This window comes from Bos indicus, chromosome 27 (genome assembly GCF_029378745.1).
Source record: "Bos indicus isolate NIAB-ARS_2022 breed Sahiwal x Tharparkar chromosome 27, NIAB-ARS_B.indTharparkar_mat_pri_1.0, whole genome shotgun sequence".
NCBI lineage: Eukaryota > Metazoa > Chordata > Mammalia > Artiodactyla > Bovidae > Bos > Bos indicus.
This window is the reverse complement of record NC_091786.1, coordinates 1,369,714-1,396,153: the sequence shown is the minus strand read 5'-3', so window position 1 is coordinate 1,396,153 and position 26,440 is coordinate 1,369,714. Positions and strand designations below refer to the sequence as shown.

The 26,440-nt window shown below is 49.8% G+C and overlaps 1 protein-coding gene across 1 annotated transcript in view; it reads right to left on the bottom strand.

Annotated features, from left to right (window-relative positions):
• The window catches only part of MYOM2 (myomesin 2), a 63,864-nt gene that overhangs the window by 8,679 nt on the left and 28,745 nt on the right, over nt 1-26,440 (bottom strand). The window contains exons 14-31 of the mRNA XM_070781757.1: nt 21,755-21,882; nt 18,435-18,618; nt 17,540-17,714; nt 17,062-17,183; nt 15,251-15,438; nt 14,011-14,137; nt 12,730-12,908; nt 11,849-11,963; nt 10,714-10,870; nt 10,519-10,625; nt 7,938-7,982; nt 7,292-7,428; nt 3,153-3,297; nt 2,975-3,034; nt 1,626-1,693; nt 1,106-1,219; nt 719-806; nt 170-208 (exon numbers count right to left, since the gene is read on the bottom strand). Coding sequence (XP_070637858.1) covers nt 170-208; nt 719-806; nt 1,106-1,219; nt 1,626-1,693; nt 2,975-3,034; nt 3,153-3,297; nt 7,292-7,428; nt 7,938-7,982; nt 10,519-10,625; nt 10,714-10,870; nt 11,849-11,963; nt 12,730-12,908; nt 14,011-14,137; nt 15,251-15,438; nt 17,062-17,183; nt 17,540-17,714; nt 18,435-18,618; nt 21,755-21,882 — 2,178 coding nt within the window. The remainder of the gene's footprint in view (nt 1-169; nt 209-718; nt 807-1,105; nt 1,220-1,625; nt 1,694-2,974; nt 3,035-3,152; nt 3,298-7,291; nt 7,429-7,937; nt 7,983-10,518; nt 10,626-10,713; nt 10,871-11,848; nt 11,964-12,729; nt 12,909-14,010; nt 14,138-15,250; nt 15,439-17,061; nt 17,184-17,539; nt 17,715-18,434; nt 18,619-21,754; nt 21,883-26,440) is intronic.

Sequence of the window (26,440 nt, the reverse complement as noted above, 5' to 3'; positions counted from 1 at the left end):
CAGAAAGCCCCTTCTGTATGCCTTTGTCATCCACAAGCCGCTGTCCTGCCACTGAATCTGGGCCTGTTCACAGATGTGCTGTGGTTCCATCAGCTGTGGAAAATGCCCTTCTCGGGAAATAGAGAGTCTAGCCCCGAAATGACTTGAAAATTAGAAGGCATTTACTTACCACAGACTCTGCTCATCGCCAAAATCATATCCTCATACACTGAAAGGAAGGAGGAAGTGCACAGTTACAGGCCTAATTTATCAGCAGCGTTTTCACGTTTAATTAAATTGATACTGGAAAGCAGGATGTTCAGTTGAAAAATGAAATATTAAAATGGCAATGTGTATCCATGAAAGGCTTATGTGGTGATAAATCCTAATTTCTCCATTTTTTAAACCTGGAGCAAGGACATTTTGCTCAACATTCATCTGACCTTGCATTTAACTCAACCACCTCATCCTGGGTTCAATCATTTTAACGCATTCATCATAGGACAGGATTTGGCTCCTGTTGGTGGACGAAGATGGCGTTTCAGAAAAGCCCAGCGTAATGTTCTTCTCAACTCACTCAAACGCCTCTGAGCACAGCAGGAGTAGAAGCCTGCCCTCTGCTGCGCTGCCACCAAAGACACAATATGCCCAAGGGCGCAGGACGCCTCACCCGCATCTCACACCCATCCTGCTGGCCAGGTGGACCTCCCTGGGGAGCAGGGACAAGGCTCTCATCTACCTTTGCCAGCTATCTCAAGGGTAGACACGTCCTGACCCCTGTCGTCTTTCAAGGTTGCCTTGTATTCACCGTGATCCTTCTTCGACAGCTGCAAATGAAACACACCCGACACGTATGTAAAACTGTTGCAATGATATAAAACCTAGTATAAGCTAATACGTTTCCTTTGCAAACCATGGACATTCAGCATGCAAATTGGGAGATAAGGCAGAATTCGCAAGAGATTTGAAAGACTTTTCTTCCTTGTTTCTGTTTTCTTTAGCCCACTCCAGTATTCCTGCCTGGGGAATCCCATGAACAGAGGAGCCAGAAGGTTGCAAAGAGTCAGACATGACTGAAATGACAGAGCATGCGCACACGTGCACACACACACACACACACACACACCTTTGGTATGAGCAGCTCACAGACACCCTTCTCCAGGTCAGGCATCTTCTCCGTTTCATACAGAACATCATCCTTTAGCCACTTGAAAACTGTTTCCTTCTTGGTGTTTGCAACCTACAAGACAGGGGTCTTATGTTGAGCACGTGAATTGCTGGAGCTTGTGAGAAAAAAGTCTTTTCTGATTTCAAATCACAGACCTAAAAAAAGTGAATAAACTTTTATTATAGACAGTGTCAGACGGAAGCTCACAGGAAAGCTATCTATTCTATCAACAGTAAATACATTTCTAAATTCCAGCTTCTGAAATAATTAAGCCCCGACAGGAAGAATGAATGACTCCTCCTCCTTCTAATCCAAGAAATCAGATGGTGTAAATTTCTTTGGGTTCATAGACGATTTCCATAATAAAGACAAGTTGTGAGCAGTGTATTTTAAATTTATAAATAATATAAAACCACACGCGTGTGATCTGACCATCTCCCCGATTGTCACTCCCTTCTGGGTGGAACTGATCTCTCACCTTACACACAAGCCGAACCTCACACTCTTCTGTAACATCCCAGTGCAGATACTCAGCAAAATGCGGGCCTGGGGGGAGAAGGGGAGAAAGTTTTTAAAAAGGAGAAAAATGTATACACAGACACATACATATAAATGCATTCGGGGCAGAAGAAAGTAGTTGTTCAGTCTGAAACCAAAATAACTTGATAAAACTAATCTTCGGGGCTTTGACCTCAGCATGTGCAATCCTGGTACAAAAATCTCTATTTCCAACAGGACGACGCTGCCCAGTCTCTCCTGCTTACTGACATCTGACGGCTACTGCCCTTTAGAAAGAAGAATAATGAAATACTATATTTCTTCTCAAGGCACGTGTCTGAATAAACATCCACCAGCATAGCCTATAAAAACCTTGAAATAGGAGAACTAATCTAAGTATGATGAAGAAAAAGCAGTTTGACCTAGCAATCATATCAACATGTGATATTTTATTTACATAGCATCTGAAATCAAAGATGAATTTATATATCTGTAGAAAATACCATTTTGCCTAATGTAAAAGTCATATGCTAATAACACATTCAACACAAAAATACAAAGCAGATTTAGAAAGTATTTTTTAATTTCTTCCATATAAATACATTCTACAAAGTTAAAGAATCATATGGTAGAAATAGGTAAAATAAATATTTTTGTCTATGAAAAGTAAAAATAACATAAAAACAATAAAATAATATTTTTATATTTTAAAATCTGTATTCTAACCTTTTTAAAAAAACAACAGAAATTCTGTATAAAAGTGTTTTTCAAATAAACCCCTGGGCTATATTTCAGTTTTTAAAATTTATCTATTTTCCTTCATATCTAGTTATTGATAATATGCATTTTTAAAACAATGTATTTAAAATATATTATTTGTAACTGAACAATTACATCTAAAAGTTCAAGTTCACACAATTTTAAGTAAAATAACAAGTTCCTGGGCATTGGAGTTGGGTCTGTGGCCCTCTCTCCATCTCTCCTAATAAAGCCCCCACCTCACTGCCTCCCTCCATTCTTTCCTCTTTTTGTTACAATCACTGGACTCATATGGACCTGTAACGAGGGCACCCTTTCCTTGTCACTGCAGGAAAACATCAACACTAAACAAGAGATGCCAGGGCTTTTCAAGTAGAAGCAAGAAAAAAGCACAGATGAAATAAAGGAACAGAAAGGGTCCAAACTTCTACAGAATAGAAGAGATCTGACTTCTCCATCATTTTAAAATTGCAGTTAGCCGTCTGGCCTCAGACAGGATCTGCTCCAAACAAATACTCAAATCCTACACCTTCGTCTATGCCAGTGGTGGGGAGCCAGCCGACCACCTACCTTGTTTCCTGAGGAACTCCTTTCTTTGAAATTCAGCCTCTTTTAGGACAGCCTTGAATGCTAAATCCAATATTTAAGGGAAAAAAACAGAAATGAAATAAACATGCTTCTCTCAAATCAGAAGAATCTGTTTTGAATTTTCTTTTATGGACATACAAGGACCTTCCACATAGCGTACCGTCTCCAATAAGAACCAGAGAAGACTGGCTTTTGGCTTTTCCGTCTTGAATCTGCACGGTGTAGGTGCCTTCGTTATCAATGGTGAACCGATCCATCACCATCTCGATGATGCCAGTGGACTTGTCACACTTGATTCTGTGTGTCTGGGAGCACACAGGGGAGGTGAGAATCCCACCTTCCCGAAAGGGAAAATGCCTTCCCGAAGCTTCCCCTCTGGGATCTGACAGTCACTCAACTATTGTATCTTAAAGGAGTATGCTGCCCAAAACCAGAAAGTGAAATTCCATCCACTGAACCTCTTGGTGAAGCAAAGATCAAATAAGGGACATTGGGTGATGACACCCTGGGTCTACGTGAGGAGCAACCTACACTCGAATCCAGCAGAAACTCTGCACACGCCCTGGGAATGTGCAACCGCCATGAGATAGCACATGGGGAGCAGAGCGGGATGCACTGGGACCCGTGTGACCACAGAACCAGAGACGGCAACACAACCACCTTCACACCGTGAGAGCTTCCCGACTGGTCGCCCCTGCCCCATCACCACGCTGGCACCAGGGCTGAGGGTCTCCAGACTCTGCAACCCCAGCTGGGCAGCCTCAGGGGGACCGTTCCTGGCGCAGCCCGCCCAGGGCTCAGTCTGCAGACTCCACCCTCGTCGCCTGTGATGAGCCTCAGGTGCTCCGATCCCGTGTGGTTGCTAATGGGCCACGAGTTATTCCACCCTGGGTTCGAGGTCGCCATTGAGCACGTCAGAGGCAGGAGGGGCACAAGCACAGGGATGACCGTCTCCAGCGCAGCCGCTGGGCAGGGAAAGGGGGCCAAGGTGCCAGGATGGGCTCCCCAGGGCGTCCACTGCAATAGCAGAAGGCTGCTCCCTCAGCCTGGACCTCACCCTGCTCCACGCCCAGAGTGAACAAAGGCACAGCCACCTCTGCCGGTGATGCTTCCTGCAGGCGTTCCTGCCTCCTTTCAGAGGCAGGAAGCCGGGACTTAAGCAAAGGCTTCCCTGCCTGGACCTGACCTGTCCCAGGAGAGCGTGGCCTGGAGCGAGGTGAGCAGGGTCGCCGCTCGGGATCTGTGGTCAGCACCCAGGGCGGGAACCAGGGGAGGCCACTCCGTTCATTAGAGACACCCTCCTCTGACGACCCTCACTTTGACCACACTACCAGGACACACTTCTCTCTGTAGGCGACTAATAGAAACTGCATAAGATCAGCCACGTCCTGACAGATCACGCACATCTATTTTCAGGATGCTCATCTTCCTCTCTCAGCTGACATTCATATTGTGGATTCCAAATGCCAGCGTCCCAAGAGCGCCGAGATAAATGTTAGTGAAAGAGCGCCTTTGTTCAGTGTCCCTAAGCTCAGCCCCCTCAGCATCAAGGGTTGGCTCCAAATTCCCCCCTTGGTGTTGGAGGAGGCCCCTCTGCCTTCTCCCTCCTTCCGTTTTATCCAAGTGCATTTCCAAGATGCCCCGTCCACGGCCACTCCGCTCAGTCAGCCCACCCCGCCTGGTTTCCAGTCCACACCTTGCCCACTCTCCCTCGGGAAGGCTGCAGGGCACGCCTGTTCCCCAAACTATTCCTCCTGAGGAGAACCCAGGAACCCACTACTCTGGGAATCTCCTTTATATTCTCCAGGCTCTAACAGCTCCTTCTCAGAATCAGCACTCACTGTATGTGGCGCTCGTGGTAAAGAACCCACCTGCCAATGCAGGAAACTTGAGTGTCCGATCCCTGCATCAGGAAGATCCACTGGAGATGGGAATGGTGACCCACTCCAGTGCTCTTGCCTAGAAAATCCCATGGACGGAGGAGTCTGGTAGGCTACGGGGGGGTCGCAAAGAGTTGGACACGATTGAGCGACTTCACTTTCTTTCTCTCTTAAATGACTTAGCTCACACATAACTGTTTTAACACGCTCTGTACTTTTTCTATATCATCCTCTGACTCAAGTTGTGTTTCTTCCACTCTGGGATAACCTCCAGGAGGGCAAGGCTATATGTCATTTGTCTAGGCTACAGAGGGCACTCAAATGCAATTTGCAGAATATAAGCTGCCAACCACGGGGAAAAGAGAATGAGTGTGTGAGGTCCCAGGGGTTAACGTGATGCCTCAGGTTCTCCTTGACCAAAGATGACTTTCGGGCTTTAACTGAATCAAGCCAGCCCATGCTCATGGGCCTTAACTTCCAGTAAACATAAAAAAAATCACCTTGACAGTTGGAAATTGTGTTCCTGTATAGGATGGCTTAGGTATTTTTCTGAGACACATGAGCTCAGATTACTTTTGAGGGTGGTCATTTTGGGAGATGGTGCTGATCACAGGGAGTGCATGGGACCTGTCTCCTTCCCGGAGACTCGGGTGGTTCTTGGGGGGCTGGACAAGGAAGGGGCAGCAGGCTGAGGGCTGAACAGAGTACCTTGTGGGGCCCGTGAGTGTCTTTGTAGTTCTGAGTATTTGCTTTTGCAAACCAGGAGCAAATTTCAAGGAGCCGCTCTGATTCTGTCAGACTTTTGCTCCCTTTAAGCATCTGTGAGGAGCAGCCTGCAGGAACCTACTCTAATTAGCCCTGAGAGGTGAAAAGGAACCTCTCTCACCAATGAGATTCTCAGCAACCCAGGCCTTCTACATTCTCTTAGCTTCTGCACCATGGGGTCTGGGCAGGTTTGTGAAAAAATTAGGCTTCTGGCAACCGCCATTATGCAGTGAGATGAAGTTCAATGATTTTATGGGGGCCATAAATACAGGTTTCTATGTGACTTTCACAAAACAGTATCAATCTCCATACAGAAAAGTCACCTGTGGATTGCTAATTAAGGCAGTGAAATAGTACAGCCCTATTGCAAAAGATGAGCCATATAGCAAAGATGCCGATCTTAAAGTCAGCTATCCACAGCAGGTAGGAAATGTTAATCAAAATATACTCTGCAGATAAAGCACAATTACATTAAATTCCATTGCACGCCTACATGATCTCTGCTCATAAAAAATGTTTCCAGTTACCTCGACCATGACGCTCTTCTATGCACAGTGTCCATACTGTGGGCTCTTCTGCAGCCAAGAGGAAGCTGCATGCTTTCTGCTTACTAGCCACCCCCCAGCTTGTACAGTCCTTCAAGGACGTCATTATTCTCAAGGGGAAGATGGACTGGGAAAGAAACTCACAGGATCTTTGTCCACACACGACGTTTCCCTGAGGGACATCCATCTAACCAAGCTTTACTAAAACCCGTCAGACATAGGCGTCAGACCAGGGATGAGGAGCCCGGCTCAGAAGGACAGTGAGCGACCCCACCTCCCAGGCTGTCCCGTTCACACTCGTGCAGAGATGGTTGAGGCGCCTGAGTGAGACTCAGTGGGATTGCTGAACAGATACAAAGCAGTGGGTACCAAGCGCAAGGAGGACAGAGGAGGTAAGGACGCCGGGACTACAGACACCCCCAGGGCACCACTGAACAGTAAGGAAGGGATCCAGTCAAGTGGTCGGCTTTTAACTGCGTTCCGGGTTGTGCTGTAGTAATTAGACAGAATGACTTATATGGAAACAATATTCCACAAGCAAAACAGGAACCTTCTAACATTCGTAAGCTTCATTCTATACAAATAAAAGCAGCAGAAGGACAAAGTATTGCATCACAGCATCCTATGCATTTTCTTGGCCCAGATTCGCCCGGAGGCAGCCTAAAGCTCAAGCTCAAGACACTAATTTCCCTGGTGTCGCCTCCCACAGGAGCTCTGGGGGCTGGGGCAGGGTGAGGGAGGCCTTGCTCCCATCAGGGCAAAAATATCCGCCTTCAAAACCCCCATGAAGAGGAAATAAATGGATCTGTGGAGCATATCGCTCACCCCGTGCAACCAGAACTTTTCCATAACACCAAGCTAATGTCTCTAAAATGTAGGTCGTTGTTTTTTAATTGTAATAGGCTTGAATTTAAAGACCTCCCCATCTCTCATGAAACCCAGACCAAAGCTCTGAACAGTGCCAGCCTCAGCCTTCTCTCACCCACCTCGTCAGCCTTCTACAGCCCAAAAGGGATGCAAACAAACCAGAATGCCGACTTTCAGGAGCTGACCTTCCCGTTCACACCCAGAAGCCTCCAAAGCCAGAGACCACGCTCACACACACTCACCTCGCTGTCGGCGACTTCTCTGTCATTGATGATAAAGCGGTAGCTGGAGTCTGGGGATAAGTGCTCAGCCTGGAGCCAGAAGCGGACCTGGCCCTTGTCAAAAATCTCATAAGCTAATTCTGACTTCAGAGGAATAGCTAGTGCAAGACAAGAAATACCAAGTCAATAGTGCGTGAATCCCAGTGAGAAAGAAGAGTTTCGTGTTGTAGGAAAATCTCAATCCTCAGTATTACATTTTTTGAAAATGTAAAAAACCCCTGAGCATTGACTTGATTATGAAAACCAAAACTAAGAAACACAACTCTAGTTAGCCTGGCACTGCAATCAAAGCCTCACACCCGTGGGTCCTCAGCATGCATGGTCTGCTTCCCTGAGGGCCCAGGGACCACAGACATATTCCGTCTGAATTCAGCATAATCCGCAGCTGAAGATCCTACCTGGTGCAATTCTCACTTGGATCAAGCAGACACACTCAACCCAAAATCCAAAACATGGTATGCAGTGAAAATCACTGCCGGTTACAGTGTCAGCCACTACTTGTTCTGAGCCACACAGTGACAAGCACGTGAGTTGCCACACGAGGCAAGGCCCCCCCAGGGCTGCACAGGTCACAGACATGGCCCTGCTCCGATCCAGGCCCACTTACTGGGGTTCTTGATCTCATTGCTCAGGGCCTTCAGACGTTCCAGCTCTGAAATTAAGACAAAGAGCATCAGTGGTTTTGACCTGTATGTTCAGAAGTTTTAAGCCAGAGCAAAGCTAGACAAAACAGAGATTCGACATCATCAGGATTTCATTTGAGGCTGTGAAAGAAATGAGAACTGAAGTGAGAAGGAGACGGGGTAACACGAGCTGTGAACAGTCCCTCTGGGGAATCAGTGCACGTGTGTGCTCAGTCGCTTCAGTCGTGTCTGACTCTCTGCCACCCCATGGACTGCAGCCCACTGGGCTCCTCTGGCCATGGGATTCTCCAGGCGAGGATAGTGGAGTGGGTTGCCAGGGCCTCCTCCAAGGGATCCTCCCGAGGGACTGAACCCCCATCTCTGATGTCTCCTGCGTTGGCAGGCAGGTTCTTTACCAGTTGCGCCACCTGGGAAGTCCCGCAGGAAGTCAGTGGTGCCTCACATTGAGACAACCCACTTCCTAGAGGGGTGTGTTAGGACTGGTTAGGGTGGTGGTCCTGAGTGCAGGGCTGGGAGGGCAGCTGTGTACCAGACTAGAGGCCGACCTGCACAGGGTGACACAGAGGGCTGCACTTCCACATCCTCTCATTCCGTAGGAACTTTTCCATGAAATCAGTCTGGCTCACCGAGAACATGCTGGTCTGTGATTTTCCTTCTGCTTTCAGACTGTCCTGCTTCAACATCTCTCTCACCTACCCAGAATTTCACTGTGGTGTATTTTCATGAGTTTAAAAAAATTATAATAAACTAAACAATAAAAATTAAAAAAAAAACAAACAATACATTGCTCCTAAGAGTCTCAAGAATGAGTTAAGAAAATTGAAGGTTCTAAATAATTTCTTTCACCTTCCTTCCTTTCTACTTAAAATTAGAATTTAGAAATGAGATCATGGTTACAGAGGTCTGTATGAAAATCCATTCCAGCCTTTGGGCTTCCCCAATGGCTCAGGGGTAAAGAATCTGCCTGCAGTATAGGAGATTCAGGTTGGATCGATCCCTGAGCAGGGAAGATCCCCTGAAGGAGGAAATGGCAATCCACTCCAGTATTCTTGCCTGGAGAATCCCATGGACAGAGGAGCCTGGTGGGCTGCAGTCCAGGGGGTCAGAAAGAGTCAGACACGACTGAGCACAGCACAGCATTTGAATCGAACAATGAAGCAGATTTCTTGTGACCAGAAGTAACTCAACCTGGACAGCTGATTTAAAGGTCTCACAGCAGATCTCACAGCAGGAACTTCCATACATCAGATGACCTAAAGCTTCAGCATAAAGGTTTTGCCTGACTGGACTTGATGTCCATATACAATATAAAAGGTACTGGAAACGTTCATCCTTTGCAATGATTTAAAATTTAGGTGAAATGTCTTCAAACTCTCAAATGGAGCAGAGGAGTACACCACTTATCAGAATTCTTAAAGGATGTTTTGCAAATAAAAGGCTGTTTGAAGACCACCACATAGGGGTCAGAAAGGGCAGCTTAGAAGGCCTGTGAGCAGATTCCAGCCTGTTCCTGCTTGCTGGGGACCCCAGGAAGCAGAGAAGGTGCACTGCTCTGCTGTTCTCCTGCTGGTCCCGTCAGATCACAGGGGCTCCCCACAACTTACCCAATGTCTGCACAGGACCCTCACATGCCTGCCATCCTCAGACCCTGTCCTCTGCCCCCCACCGTCCTAGCCCCGCCTCCCGTCCTAGCCTCCACCCCCCACAACTGTATCCCTCTTCTGAGACCACCCCTTTGGCTGTGGCAAACAAACTGCCAGCTGATAAGGAAAGGATTAGATGAGCAACCTATGGCATTTTTGACTGAGGACTCTAAGGCACTCGGAAGCCTTTAAAGACCCAACATGAAGATCTGAGGCTTCTACCCAGAGTTATGCAGTCCCCTCTAGATCACAGACACAAGAAACATCAACCCAGGCAGGGGGAAGCCTCCTCCTAAGGCTGGCTCAGTGCCTGGGGACTCAGACCTCGGGACCCGCCTAAGAGAAGGGCTGCTCTTCACCAGGTCGTGATGAGCTGACTTCCTTCACTCCTTTCTGCCGTCTGCTATTTGTAAAACAGAGAGGGATCTTAACTATGGCAATTAAATGTTATCTCGTGCACACAAATACATACATCCATATGTGTGTTTTCTTTTATTAGCTGATTATCCAATTAGTCAGTGCTGGGAGGAAAGGGAAGCTTTTTTGCATGCCTCTCATTAGTTTTATGGACTTATTTATAATATTCTAGTTGGTACTTGCCAAACTAATGAAATGTAAATAAAACTCATCTCTAAAACACAAATGGGAGGCAAATAAATGCAATATAGAGAGCAATAAATAAAATATTCCCGGACCAGTGATTTACTTAGTGGCTAGAGTAGAAACTCAAGAGTTTGTGTAATTTCCAAAATAATTTTTGGATTTAAAAAAGATTCCCCATCCTTAGCCTCACGCAAAGACACACACATTTTTTGAGCAAGTAAGTCTTTTCTCTATGAGCATCAATCTTTCAAAGTGTTACAAAAACCCCAAAGGCAAGCCAGTGTCCCGCAGGTGTTACCTTCCTCATCCAAGACAAAGCTGGAGGACACGCCATCCGTGTCGCTGACCGACACAGAGTATGTCCCCAGGTCCTCTTTGTCCAGGTTCTTGAAGTACAGCTTCGAGCTGGAAGGGGAGAGAGCCCGGGGCATGAGTTGCTGTGCTGGAAGGTGCTCCTAGCGGGTCACACCGGCCGGCCCAGGGAGGAACTTACTGGTCCCCTGCGGTCTCGACCTTGAACCTGTCGTCATCTGCGATGTCCTCGTAGGACTTGCACCACGTGAAGTGGGAGGCGTCCGTCACCTCCGGGCAGTCGAAGCTCAGGTAGACGTTGCCCTCCTCGTCCACGCCTGCGCTGACCTCTTTGGTGCCTGCCGAGGAGCCGGGAGCACTTAGGGACGCGGCGTCCGCCCCGGGCTCTCTCTGGAGAAGGGGTGGCCCGGCACAGAGCGCGTGCAACATCGAATCAGCGGTTTTCACTGACCATCCGCCCAGGATGTCGGCCAACACGCCCTCGGCAGTGACGGAGGGCAGAGGAGGACAGGTTTGCTGTCCCGTCATCACCTTCTGTCCACGTCCTTTTCTGCACCCGGCACCCCTGAAGTCCAGACACTCGGTCCTTCCCCCTGGGGTCTGATCACTTCCACCCCTGGGCCTGGGCAGCACAGTCACAGCGGTCTCCCCCACACCCCGTTCTTCTGTCCCTGGATGCAGCTGGACACCTGGCCCCACACAGGCCACTCACAGCTGTCCCTTAGGGGTCAGAGCCGGAGGAGACACGCCGGCTGAGCTGGGAGCTTGCTGACACCCTCCTCACCAAGATGACAGAGCCAGAGGCGGAACACCCCGCCTCGCTGGTCTCAGGGAGGGGAGACCTCCGGGGATGCCATGGCTTCCACCCGATTCCACGCCTTCTGGGAGGCAGGGGCCCCCTCCCGGCGTGTCTCGTGTTCTGGGAGCTCACTTCCCACCCTCGGAACCACTTCCCCACCAAGGGCCCATAAGCTAGGCTCTGACTACTTGTAACCAAGACGATTACCAGAGGCTTTATAATTTTTGATCAAAACTCAGCCGTAACCTAAGACACCGTCGTCACCGCTTGCCTGCTGTTCTGCCGCTGCCAGTGAAGACCCCCACCCCCTCGGGAAGACCTCACGTGCCCCTCTCCGCCTGGGGTGGCGGGGCGTGTGGTACGTCAGGGAAGTCATCCTTTACCACGTGCGCCAACCACTCCTTTCACGACAGTCCCGCCATCCTCCTGCCCACCCTCCACATGCCCACTTGTTCCCCCCTCCAGGTCACCCCACCGAGAGGTCTTGCCTGTTGCCAGCTGAGCGGGCGAGTCTCACCTGGCCTGGCCTCCACCAGCACCGGCTCCGAGGTGTCCGAGGGCCTCCCCACCCCACTGGCGTTCACTGCCCGCACACGGAACACGTAGGTCTTTCCTTGGTGAAGGTCACACACCTTGAGAGATGAAAGAAAAGACACACGTGAACCGATAAACGAAAATGACTTCATCCTTCGTCACATTTTTATTACGAACATGCTTTCTTTTTATAAATATCATGTTCTTCCAGGTCAACCAGCCATGCAGAGGAAGTCAGGGGATCAGGAGGGGAGACGAGATCCAGGGGCGGGGCCTCAGGTCTGAGCCACTGACCCAACCCCGTCACCGCTGAGCAGGCGCCACTGACCTGACCCGTCACCACTGACCCATCACCACTGACCTGACCCATCACTGCTGAGCTGTCACCACTGACTCATCACCACTGACCTGACCTGTCACCGCTGACCTGACCCCAGTGACTACTGTCGGAGCTAGAAATAGAAACATTTGGAGAATAAACTCTTCAGATGTGTTCACACTGTGTATGTGTGTGTGTTTATCAGATAGACGTCCACCAGCAATCATATGAATCGAGTAAATAAAACACAGAGTCAGTGTGAAAAGACGTAATTCCAGTCATCACTGTGGACGGTACATCCACGCAGCCAGGACCGTGAGGTCTCAGCACCGTCAGGGGTGGTTGTGCGGCAGCAGGGAGAGGAAGCTGCCCTGTGCAGACGGTCCCCACACACAGTTGCTGCGCAGGTCCGCAGAGGGCGGGCAGTCCAGAACCCCCAGCAAGCAGGAGGGGTACCCAGTCACACATGCCAGCCCCTAGGGGCCTCGGGCTAGACCCCAACACAGCCGCTCCCCAGAAGACAAGGCCTGAGGGGCCTGTGTCACCTTCAGGTAGCGATGCGGTGTGGCAGTCTCGTGGACAGTGAGCCACTCTCCAGAGTCCTCCTCTTTGTAGTCCACGAAGTAGCCAGAGACAGGGCTGCTGCCCGAATACACTGGGGGTTTCCAGAGCAGCACCAGGGACGTGTCCCGGACCTCACAGAACGTCAGGTCGTAGGCAGGGCCTGAAAGCGCACAGACGCCCGAGTCCCCACGCTCGCCCAGGACCCGCAGGCCCGTCCCGCAGAGAGAAAGGCGTGCAGGACGGTACCCGCCCACATCTGCCTGGACACCCGAGCATCACAGGACTCACCCAGGGACCAGGCACCTGCTCCACCACCAGGGGACCCCTCCCGCTGCGACAGCACCGCTGGGGTGGGGCTGACCCCCCACCCAGGTCCAGAGGAGCCCTGAGCAGTGAAAGCGGGAAGGGCCACAGCCCCGCCCTGACTAATCACTCTAAACCCCCACAGCCTCAGGGAACTTCCACAGCTTTCTCTTCCACTGACTTTTCTAAGGGGAAAAAATTAATATCACTAAAACCACTCTCCTCCCTCCCTGCCCAAAAAAGAAGGGAAAAAGCAATATAATTTGGCCCCAAAATTGAAAATTTTGAGCCTCAGAATTTCTGATATTTTAGGCTTCAACTTTGGGTTTACTGTTTTATGTTGTTTGGTTTTGTTCAAAACGTGAGCATAGTAACCATTGCATTAGGGACCCTGACAGACTGGGTACCCTGACAGGCCCTGATGGGCTGGATCAGTTTCTCTGGATACGCCCAGTCTTTGTGAATTTGTGAAAACACATCTGTGCATGTAGAGCTCTGAGTAAATGCAGATCTTTGACGACGAGGCCCTTCAGAACCAGAGACCCCGGGCTCCTGGGTGCTCTGGGAGGGGGTCCTGAACAAACGCACAGCCAGTGGCATCCAGCTGCCCCACACCAGTCCCGGCTCCCGCCTCCTCCGGGAAGCTGGGCTCCCCCCACCCCTGGAGCGGGTCCGCCCTGGACCAGCCTCTGGCCACAGCGTCTCTGACTCAGGGGAGCCGGGCTCAATCTGCAGCAGAGGTGGGTGGCCTCCCGCCTCACATGCCCCCTTGTCACTGCCTGGCTTGTGTGTCCACCGCCTGGACACAGGGCAGGTCACCTGATGCCCAGCCCTGGCCCGTGGGGGCGGTGGTGTCAGAACCTGTGAGGGGGACTGAGCATCTGCTGGCTGGGAAGCCTGCACCACAAAAGGCCCCTCCTCTGGGCAGCCCTGTGTATACAGGAGACACCCCCCCTTACCTGGTTCCGGCATCGTCCAGGCCTCACACTTGAACAGCTCGCTGGGGTCCGATGGCTGCCCGATCCCTGCCATGTTGGCGGCAGCAATTTTGAATTCATAGAGCGAGCCTTCAGTCAAGCCCTCCACCTATTCAGAGGATATGTCTACATTAACACTGAGCCCACAGACACAGAAGACAAACTTACTGTCATCAAAGGGGAAAGGGAGGAGTAAGTCAGGAGACTGGGATCAATGTCTGACATACACACGCCTGTGCATAAAACAGGTGAGCAACAATGACCACAAGGACTCCACTCAGCGTCTTATGAGAACCTCTGAGGGAAAAGGACAGGCACACGCCTATATGTGTGTGTGATTGAATCACTGTGCTGTACACAACAGTGTAAATCAGCTCTACTCAACTTCTAATTATTAAGTAAAATGAAGCTGCATCACAACCCACTGTCCATCATGGGAAGCAAGCATTTCCGGCCGATCGAGGAGCCGGTCAGTGAGTCCAGCCCGCCTGCCACGGGGCCATCCCCACTCTCCCTCTCACACAGTTCCCTTGTGCACTCCATACGCCCTCCCTCGGGGACGACTTGATGACCCGGTCGGGAAATCAGGACTCAGAGATGAGAGCCACGAGGGGCCAGTGGCAGAGCGGGGTGGGGACGGGGCACACGGCCATGTCACCCTGCAGACGGTGCGACCGTCACCCACGACCCTGGTGGGCAAACAGCACCTCGCTTATTTTTCTCCGAGAAACCCTGAGTGGCGGCTCACAAGGAGGGGCTCTGGGAGCAAGAGCAGTGGCCAAGGGTTCGCCTGGGACTTGATTCTAGGTCTTTCTTGCCCTAAGTCCTCATGGCCCCGATTCCCTGCACCCGGACTCGATGTACACCTGAGCAAGTGACTCGCTGAGGGGCCTGGACACACACGGGCCTGGGAGACGGGCACACACAGGCCCAGCAGCGCCGTCTCCACTGCCTCCACCCTTCCTGCTCCGAGTACAGAGCCTCCTGCCTCCAGCGCCGCTACCAGCCCACCAGCCCCGGGAAGCAGCCCACCGCCCCGCTCTCCTCCCTGCTTCTCAGAAGAAGATGCTTCCTAAGGGCCTCAGGTCTCACACTGTTTTCATTCATCTTTGCTTCTGTGTCAAATTCTCTAACGTCACTGAACTCTGAGACACTGGAGGGGGGACTCCGCCCCCCGGGGAGAAGTCGCCAGGCAAGAGGAACTGAACCCGCAAGCACCCACCGTCAGAATCCTCTCTTTGAGCGGTGAGGAGTTGACCTCATGCCAGTTTTTGTGGTGAGCCTCCCGCTTGTCGACGTAGTAGCCGAGGATGGGGGAGCCGCCGCTGAACTTGGGCACCTTCCAACCCAGGATCATGGAGTGGCCGTCACAGTTCAGGAGGGTGATCCCATAAGGGTGGGAAGGGACGGCTGCAGGAGACACGGCGGGAAAGTCACCCGCGTCCCAGCGCCTCAGCCCGAGCCCCCCACGGCCACCTCTTCACCACGGGTGGCACCCCGGCCCCACACCCTCCTCCCTCCTGTCCTGCCTCCCTGCCCCGTCTCTGCTGCTTCTTTTAAAGAGAATGGTTTTATAAAGGGCTTCCCAGGGGAAACGTGGTAAAGAACCCACCGTCCATGCAGGAGGCTTAAGAAATATGGGTAAAAGCCTCTCATACGAGTTCACTGCAATCTCTAAACACACCTTCCAATACATACACAGGTCTTCTAATATTTCAATAATACAAGGGCCAAGAATTATTTCAGTCTGGCCTGGACATGTGAAGTAACAGGCTCTCCCCGCTCCTCTAAGGAAAAGCTGGAGAGAGCAGCTTTCTCGTTATGCCTATGAAGGACTGCCAAGCCTCCCATTGCCGGCGATGACCAGTACCCTTAGGCCAGGGAGCCTTAACTTCCTACACAGTCACAGAAACTTCAGACTAGTTCACATGAGCACGAGTTCATTTCCCTTTGACTGCCGTGTTTGGAAGTGGACCATCTTTTCCCACCAGGATGGCAAGGATATTGCTGCCTCTGCTTGACTCTGAAGACCCCACGGCACACCCCTCACTGATACCCAAACACAGCTGCCCAGAAAAGAGCTGCCCCTATTATGGGACTAAATCACAAATGACTGCTTTTCCTTTAGTAGGAATGACTTGAAGAGGCAAGTGGTAATGTTTGAAAGTCCCTCCTGAGAAAAACTGATGGATTAAGACAATGACCATAAAATAAAAGGAGCGTTAATGTTTCACTATATTGCCCACCAAAGTATTATCAGATTTGACATTCCTCGGAAATTCCAGTAACATTATTTACTGTTAGAAGGGAGATCATAATTTCTGAAGATGCTTTTAGATTTAGATGGAGACAGAAATAAAGAGCAAAATGTGTCTCTCCTAAGTAAAAATAATATCCATACTCTGATTCAAAATGTGTATAAGAGATGATCTTGTTTCAAAATGTTCATGGGTACTTTTAAGCCTTGTGTTCCACTTTATATAAAATAATTATAAACAATTATAAAATGCAGAACTGCACAGATCAAGTTTCCTAGGGCACAATGCTACAAGCTAAGACACAAATTGTTCAGTGTGGTCAATATAATAATTCTAAAGATCACCATTTATGAACAAAGCCACAAAGTTACATAAACATTTGAAATTTTCTGGAATGACTAAGTTCCTTGAACTAAGAATAGCTGAAAAGGCCATTGATGTTCTATCTTAGCATCTTATTTTGAAAGGAAACAGTCACACCCTATAGCATGCACTTTAATGTGGGCACGTGTGCTTGGAAACCAATGTGACCTCTAATAACATTTCCTATTTTTAACGCATATTATCATTTCCCCCTGTCACCCTGGCATTTGCAAGACAAGTAGCCAGTTGATGAGAGGGCTCCATGTAACTGCGTGTTTTTCTGCTCAACAATTCACATCCACGCTTCTCCGCGTGTAATGTTCCAAACGGCATCATAACAGTTGACTCCTGCAGAAATGAAGACGTAGTGGAGAACCAGGGGCTGGTGCAGAGCGGCCAGAGAAGCACTTACTGAGAGCGGCCTGGACTTTGATGACGTCCGACTCCTGCGAGTTCTCGCTCGTGCCGACAGCATTAACAGCCTTAACTCGGAAGATATACTGCTCGCCGGTGGTGAGGCCATGCACCACAAACCTGGAAAATATGAATCAGGGGCGTGATGGCCAGGGGCAGCCCTTTGTCCTTCTCAACAGACACAGAAATTGCCTTGAACACACTAGAAACGTAGTCCCTGGGACTGGAAGGAAGTTTACTCTTTTGAGTGTCTCATGAACGCCTAACATCCATCCATTCTCATCTGCAGTTGTAGTTCATTAGTTCCCGTCACCATTGGTGGGTCCCAGATGGAGGGCTGGAGGAAGCTAGACTCTGACGGGGGCCCAGAATGGATGCCCGCAGCGTCCCCCCAGCCCGAGCCGAGGGCCCTGGTCCCGGGCTGGGCCCCTCCTGCTCACTCGGGGGCAGGGGCGGGGGGTGCCGGGTGGCCACACCTGTTGTAGCCGATGGGCTTGTGGTTGCAGGGCTCCCAGACATTGGAGCCGGCCACAGAGCAGTCCACGTAGTAGCCCAGCAAGTCCTCCTCATGCTTCGGCCGGTCCCACTGCACGACCACCGAGGTCCTGGTGTTCCGGGACGCGAGGACGCGGCCAGGCGCCGAGGGTACCACTGCAGAGACAGGCGCACAGGCCCAGCGGCATCAGGGCCAGGGGCCACACCGGGGGCCCACAGTCCCCTCGTCTACAGGGCCGGGGGCTTCAGTGAGGTTTGGACAACGAGCACAGAGCAGAGAAGGGGGCCCAGGAGGCACCAGGCAGTCCTCATACTCTGTCCCAAAGTGCCAGCCTGGCTCCCCAAGAAAGAAGCCCCATCACAGAGTCTCCCACCCCCACCAGCCCTGGTCTAGACCCTCCAGCGTGCTCCTCCAGTGACACACGTGCTTTCTTAACTGGGGTGTAAAGCTAGCCATTTAAGAAACAGGACACGTTTCCAGCAGATTGGAGAGACTCAGCAAGGGCCTCAAATCAAACAATGATGCAGCCCTGGATCTCTCCCCTGGTGCAAGTCAGAATCCCTCTAACCCATACTAGACATCTTCAGAGACAGAATCGCAAGCCACACGGACCAGAACCCTAGTGCATGTAGGGTTGTATTGTTGTTTTAAAATATTTCTAACCCATTTATTGGCTTCATAAAAAGAAGATGGAATTTGGGAGAAATGTTGACCAAAACAAGGCAGAGAGATCGCCAACTCCAGCACAATGAAACTTTAAGACAACTTGAATTTTAACCCACAGGTGACATTAATGTCTTTGTCGACATTTGCTGTCCCTCGTGACATTGCCCAGGGCCCGTCTCACACACGGGTCATGTGCAGGGACTGCTCACCAATGGTGTCCTGGGCCTGGATGGGGGCAGTGATTTCCGACGGGTCACTCAGGCCGTGCTTGTTTGCTGACAACACTCGGAACACGTATGGCTTCCCCTCGGCGAGGTCGAAGACGGCGTATCTGGGGGACCTCACAGCCGTCTGGGCATTCACCCGCTGCCAGCTGCCGCTCCCCACCATGGACTGAGAAGATAAGGGCCCGATGGAAGCCACAGTCCCTGAACCCGCATCCCAGGGGGCGCTCGGCTCTGGCTCCCAGATTACACAGTGGGAGACCACAGCCAATGGCTCCTCTGAGTCCATCAACACCCCTGTTCTGAATTTTAGGAAAAGGAAGCCAATCTGGAGAAGGGGGTGAGAAACTACCCAAAGCTGCATATGTTAACAATGAAAATTTTTATGTGAAAGCCAATAAGTAATGGAAAACTTCAGGGAATCAATACATAGGTTGTAGCTCTAGTAAAGGTGAAATGAACTGTAAACAGAGCTAACCGAGGAGTAGATGCAGAAAATTCCATCATAACTTCTCACACTTGAGTTTAAAATTTTCACTGTTTCCCAGCTGCTATAGTCGTCACAAAGTGACACCTCCCTAAATAACGCAATAGCGTAGGTACATTATGATTCCAAATGACACGTATGTATTAAATGTGGCCACTTCAGTCATTGTATAAAGACCTTCATTGGGGTGAGAAAAAGTGTATCATTTTGTTAAATGTAATGCAGCATGCCAACCACATCTACAATATGTGTGCATGTATGTGCTAAGTCGCTTCAATCGCATCTGACTCTGTGCCACCCCATGGACTGTAGCCCGCCAGGCTCCTCTGTCCATGGGATTCTCCAGGCAAGAATATTGCAATGGGTTGCCATGCCCTCCTTCAGGGGATCTTCCTGACACAAGGTTTGAACCCGAGTCTCTTATGTCTCCTGCACTGGCAGACAAATTCTTTACCACTAGTGCCACCTGGGAAGCCCATATCTATGGGCTCGATACCAAGGTACAAACACCTATAGAGGAAAGGACATGTGCCATGTTAACAATGACTATTTCACATGATCAAATTGTTGGTGATTTTCTTTTTGTCCTATATATCATCTATGTATTTGGAACAACAGACTGGTTCCAAATAGGAAAAGGAGTTCGTCAAGGCTGTATATTGTCACCCTGCTTATTTAACTTATATGCAGAGTACATCATGAGAAACGCTGGACTGGAAGAAACACAAGCTGGAATCAAGATAGCCGGGAGAAATATCAATAACCTCAGATATGCAGATGACACCACCCTTATGGCAGAAAGTGAAGAGGAACTCAAAAGCCTCTTGATGAAAGTGAAAGTGGAGAGTGAAAAAGTTGGCTTAAAGCTCAGCATTCAGGAAACGAAGATCATGGCATCCGGTCCCACCACTTCATGGGAAATAGATGGGGAAAGAGTGGAAACAGTGTCAGACTTTATTTTTGTGGGCTCCAAAATCACTGCAGATGGTGACTGCAGCCATGAAATTAAAAGACGCTTACTCCTTGGAAGGAAAGTTATGACCAACCTAGATAGCATATTCAAAAGCAGAGACATTACTTTGCCAACAAAGATTCATCTAGTCAAGGCTATGGTTTTTCCTGTGGTCATGTATGGATGTGAGAGTTGGACTGTGAAGAAGGCTGAACGCAGAAGAATTGATGCTTTTGAACTGTGGTGTTGGAGAAGACTCTTGAGAGTCCCTTGGACTGCAAGGAGATCCAACCAGTCCATTGTGAAGGAGATCAGCCCTGGGATTTCTTTGGAAGGAATGATGCTAAAGCTGAAACTCCAGTACTTTGGCCACCTCATGCGAAGAGTTGACTCATTGGAAAAGACTCTGATGCTGGCAGGGATTGGGGGCAGGAGGAGAAGGGGACGACAGGGGATGAGATGGCTGGATGGCATCACTGACTCAATGGACGTGAGTCTGAGTGAACTCCGGGAGTTGGTTATGGACAGGGAGGCCTGGCGTGCTGCGATTCATGGGGTCACAAAGAGTAGGACACAACTGAGCGACTGATCTGATCTGATCTGATGTATTTTCCAATTTTTTTATAATGTATTTGATTTTTATCAGTGATAATTACTTTAAAAACCAGGATTGCATGCCTAATGTAATTTTCCCTCCTCTGGAGATGTGCCTTCCTTTCCAAAAAGAACATGATACGATACAGAAACTATATTTCAGTTTAATATAATTAAAAAATTTTTAAGATTTTTAAATATGTTTGCTGAAAGTTGACCTTTCCAGCTCTGGGTAAGTCGATAAGGAAATATCCCTGAAGAGGGGGAGAGAAAACACCTTTCCTCCTCTGCCAGCCCTTCATCTGGGGTTTTCATGAGGCAAGAACTTTAAGTTAGACTCAGAAGAAAGAGGTTAACACGACTCTGCAACACAAGAAAGTCCTGCAGATAAGCGGGGAAAGCTGAGGGTCGTTATACCTTCTGGTGTAACGAAAACTTCTGAAAACTGTTCATACTCACCCTGCTTCTCTTCACCTTGTATTTCACGTCATTACTGGGTGGGACATTTGCTCGTGTCAGGGTTACAGACTCTACCTGTATGTTATGTGTACTGGATTGTATGTTATATTGTCATATAAAGTCAGTATCATGAAACCACAGTTACAGGATCAGGTGGCTACACGGGTTTTTCAACAGCCCACGACCCAGTCACAGGTCAGCGATTTGCACGAGTGGGTCACAAGCTGCATTTTCGTGTGATCGGCTGAGCAAAGCAGGAGGGAGGGCACGTGGCATGTAGTAAGGACACGTGTTCGGAGTTTAGGTGGGGGTGTACATTTACTGTGTACACACTTTCTTTGTGTGCGTCCAGACCTAAAAGCAATGACTCTGTGTAATCGTTCACCATCTGAACTGTGAATTGCTCAACACAGTCGCCACCACTGAGTAGTTACTCAGCTTATGAGCAAACTGAGAGCAGGGGCCGCTGTCCCCCTATGTCCCAAATCCTCAGAACCTGGGGCCTAGAATGTTCCAGCAGGAAGCACACTGCAGGCTCCCCCAGCAGAAGGCCGTCATGTGTAGCGGGACCCAGGGGCCGACTGGCCCGCACGAAGACTGCACAGCCCAAGCCCGCCACGTTCCTGAGGCCACGTCCACCACAGCACTGCTCAGGCATTGCCGGCTCAGCCACTGCCTGCAGCTTCACGATGGAAAACCGCGTGGAGTCTCTGAGATGATCGATCCGAGAGCTGCCCACCCTGAGAACCCACGACCCAGCGCCTGGGCAGACCCGACAGACTCGCTGCTCCTGGAAACCCGGCCAGTGTGTACCTTCTCAATGAAGTACATCAGCGGCTCCTTGCCCCGGGGCTCGGGGGGGTCCCAGCTGAGGACCACGTATGTCCTGCTGGTTTCCGAGGCATGAACGTTGGTGGGAGGTCCTGGGATCTGGACTTCACCTGGAGGAGGAATCCACACCATGAGCGCTGGCCGAAGCCCATCCCCCGCTACCCCGGCCCATCCCGGAGCAGGCGCCCCACTCCCCCGGCCCATCCCGGAGCAGGCGCCCCACTCCCCCAGCCCATCCTGGAGCAGGCGCCCCACTCCCCCGGCACATCCCAGAGCAGGCCCCTCAGCTGCTTCACAGGCCCTGAAGGACTCCAGTGTCAGTGTCAGCTTTTGCTCCATTTCTATTTTGGGAAAGTCAGTAAATGGCAAGAACTGTTTCTCCAGAGCCAAAGTGTAATGAACGGGTGAAGATCATCCAAGTACTTTTGTTCCCAGTATAAGCCAGTTTGTAAGAATAGAATCTAATCCAAAGCTCATCCAGAATTTCAACTGGACGTGGGAGGGGAGGGTTCACCCAGAAGAAACAGGGCGTGCGTGTGTGCTCAGTCGCTCAGTCAAGTCCAACTCTTTGTAACCCGTGGACTGCAGCCCACCAGGCTCCTCTGTCTATGGGATTCTCCAGGCAAGAATACTGGAGAATACTGGTTGCCATGCCCTCCTCCAGGGGATCTTCCCAACCCAGGGATCGAAACTGTGTCTCTTATGTCTCCTGCATTGGCAGGTAGGTTCTTTACCATTAGCACCACCTGAGAAGCCCAAGAAATAGGGCATTTAACCAGACATGCAGCTCTAACTGGGAGGGGGAGTCTATGGAGAGAAGGTATGAGCAACCGTGCTCTGCAGCAGGGAGTGGGGGCCTCCTGCTGGTTTCCTTTCATGACGCCCTCAAAGCACTGAGACTACACATCAACTAGCAAAGCACGTGGTTTCCCCCCACCTCCCCAGGTAGGTCTGGCCCACACCACAGGCACTGCCTTCCAGGTCTGTATACTTGACATTCCCACGTGATATCCACTAGCAAGCAGCCATAACAGAACATTGCATCAGAGTAGCCTGCCACCTCTGTTCTGCCACATGTCTCTCTCTAATAAAACGTTACATGTCAGCGGTGTTATGTTTGGACGTGAGACCTTCTCGTAAGGAGTGGAGGCTCTCCAGACCCACAGTCCCAGTCACTGCGATACAAAATATTACGAGCTTCTGATTAGATTAGCACATGATTAAAGAGGTTCAGACATCCCCGGGGACATCTCAGAACCCTGCTCAGTATCCAGTTGCTCCCTCCGGACTCTGCCGCTGGCGAGGAGCTGCCCGGCTGCATGGAAACAGCACACACAAGCCTGGGTTTGTTTCATCAAGAGGCCTGAGACCGAGCTCATCACATTTTACAGGACACTGAAGCACAACCTGGTTTCACCCAGCAGCATCTGGCAAGTGGGCTGGGTTTCAGACAAGGAACCAGAGTGTATCCAGAAAGATGCCAAGTATGCAGGCAGAGCAGGGCCCCCGGGCCCACCTGCCGCATCCTCACCCAGAGAGACCCAGACAGAGGGAGGGCTCGGATCACCCGAACCCAGCAATGCAACCTCGCTTCCAAACTGAGTCCCAGCTTGTCTCAGAGGCACTTGACAACACAGGGACAAACCGCAGGATGGATGGAAGCCACGCAGATGACGCAGCAGTGGGAGCATGGAAGACAGTGCAGACTGGCCTCTCCCGCACGGTCAGACCTGAGGGCCCAGAGCAAACTGCAGTGAGAAGCACTCGATCTGAGCCCAGGCAAGAAGGAAGAACCCTCCCTGTCAGCTGGGAACCCCCGATCGGGGCAGCATACTTTGTCATCCAGACCCCTGGCTCCAGCCTGAGCCCCTGAGCCCAGCAGAAGAGGAGGGTCTCTACATGGCCCCAGAAGCCAAGGCGGGGACCATGGACAGAAGCTGAGGTCTGTTACTGACCCTCTGACTGTGGAGAGGCGCCTCAGAGAGAGAGAAGCAGATGGAGGCAAAACAGAAAAGGGGATGTGCTCACAGTGGTGATGGTGGTGAGCACCACCCGCAGCCCCGCCTCAGCATCACGGCCTGTTCGCGGGCTGTTCTGAGGAGCCACGTGAGCACCGGTGAAAGCAGACACGTGACGTGCAAAGGCGGCCCAGGAAGGGATGCAGGAAAACGCAGCACCTTCCTGGGATCACACAGCCCGCCAGTGGCCCAGCCTGGGTCTCCCAACTTCAACTCTGGTTTTCTGTTCTGTAGACTCAAGGAAGCCCCAGCCTCCACAGCCCGCCCAGGAGACTCTCAGCTGTCAGTGAAACATAAAGTTTATTGGGAAGTTTTAGAACAGCCAAGAAGACAGGATTCAGGAATGAACGACTGTAAATGAGTCTGCAGCATTCAGAGAAAAGGATGAGCTCAGTGAGTTGGCTACAGATGACCTGGCCCGGGACAGTGCAGTGAATGCTTGGATGTATAATTAGCAGGATGGAAACAATCTCATTATTTCTCCAAGAGCCTCTTCTCGTCTTTCTAAGAATGAAGTATCTATTCTTCCAGGGAACCACTCAAGAAAGGTTGCAAAAGCTAGATGATATTGAGAGAAGAGCATAGATATTAATTTAAATGTTTGCAGGAAGACATTAACCAACATTAAAATGATTAGAAAAAAATTAGCAAAACAATAAACATAAAAAATACCCTGAACTAACAGAAGAGCACTTTGTTAGCCAACAAAAATAACTTTTTTTTTTCATTAAAACAAATGGCATTTGCCAGCACTTTTCTAGTAAGAGCAATGCCAAGAAAGTTCAGCTTAGATGAAGAAAAGAGATACGGGTAGGAAAGGAAGAAATTCCTCATAGCCCATTTTGAACCCAGAAATGGTTTCCTTGAAAACATCATGGCGTTTCTTTCTCTCGCCAAAGACTTATAGATTGGAAGAGGTAGTCGTTGTTTAAAACGAGAAAGGTAAGCAAATGAACTCTCCGATCCCTGTGTAAGTACACAGGTCTTTGTTTCAGATTTGGTTTGTTCTAGACCATGGACACTGCCTGTGCCCCACAGGCAAAGCCTCACATAGCAACTGAGGCCCGTGAGGTTGAACTCCAGGCCGTATCAACAAACCGACTCCAGCAATTCTCTGAGCGTCTGAGCCTCAGCCCTCCAGTTGGTATGAAACGCTGCCTTCTTACGAGGAAACAGGAGACAAAACATGAAAGGTGTTTTCTGTAACTTTAGAAGACCTAGAAAGAAGACCTACTGTGTCTGTAAGACACACTCCCTTGGAATCAGCTGGAAAAGCAAGTCTTTGGAAATGGGTCATCTCTTCATTTGGTGCTTAGTGAATCACTGGCTGTTTCAACCCAAGAACACCCATATCTATGTTTCAAGAGATAGCTGTTCTGCCCAGAGGGGCACAGTCCTGCCTTGGAAAGTGTGTCAGGAAATATTACTTCACACACACACACACGCTTTTCACAGTGACCTTTACACAGTGCAGATTCCGTCCTGGATATTCAGCATCTATGTAGCAACTTACATGGGGATTCCTTGGTGCCTCAGCTGGTAAAGAATCCGCCTGCAATGCGGGAGACCTGGGTTGGATCCCTGGATTGGGAAGATCCCCTGGAGAAGGGAAAGGCTACCACTCCAGTATTAGAATATTGGAGAATCCCATGGACTGTATGGTCCATGGAATTGCAAAGAGTTGGACACGACTGAGTGACTTTCACTTTCACTTTATATAACAAGTTACAACCCTTCATTTTCAGTTATTTTTACCGTATTTGAACTCTGATGTGTCCACTCAGGGTAACTGAGATACTCCTCCCTTCACTGCTACCTTTAGAAGAAAAAGAGCTTCTTTTTCCCCTCTCAGGTCAAAAACGCGTATTTTGTACAGGCTGGTGTCCTACGAAACACCTGTTCTAATGTCATCAGGGTCATTTTTATTCATTGAAACACCTATGTTTTCATCAGTTGTTTGATGGTGGTGCTTTACTGTCATGTCGTGTCCGACTCTGCGACCCCACTGGCAGGCAGATTCTCTACCACTGAGCCACCAGGGAAACCCCTCTCAGTTGTACAGGGGGTCATTTTCTCAGCCTCTCCTAAACTATTTTCTTTTGTTATTTATTTGTTGGGCTTGCTTCTCAGTTTCTGCATTTTTCTGGAAGCAGAGGTTTTAATGGAGATGTTAATATTACCATGGGATTAACCAAAATTCGTCAAAGAGTTCCTCTGAGAGACACATGTTTGTTTTGAGACACTAAAGGAAAATTTTTACAGGGTAGAAGATACAGTGTTTGGGGAGCAGATTGAGGAGCAAATATGAAAATCAACCTCTGACTTTCTGACTCTGCAGCTCTCCAGGGAAAGAACCTGGGCTGTTTTTAAAAAGAGCTCAGAAGTACATCTCCCTGGACAGAAGCTCCAAATTAAGCTAGTTTTTGCATGTTTAAATTTTCATTCATTGTCCTCTGTGGATGGTAATCATAACTGCAATCAAAATGTTTGGATCCCGGTTAACAGTGCAGGATTCTCCTCCTCAGTGAATCGATCTTGCTACAGCAGGGAGAAATATCCAGAAGTGTTCAGAAAACCCAGTATACAAAGGGAAATGCAAACTTTCAAATCACAGGGACGTTATCTGATGGGAAAACTAGTCCCTCTTAGT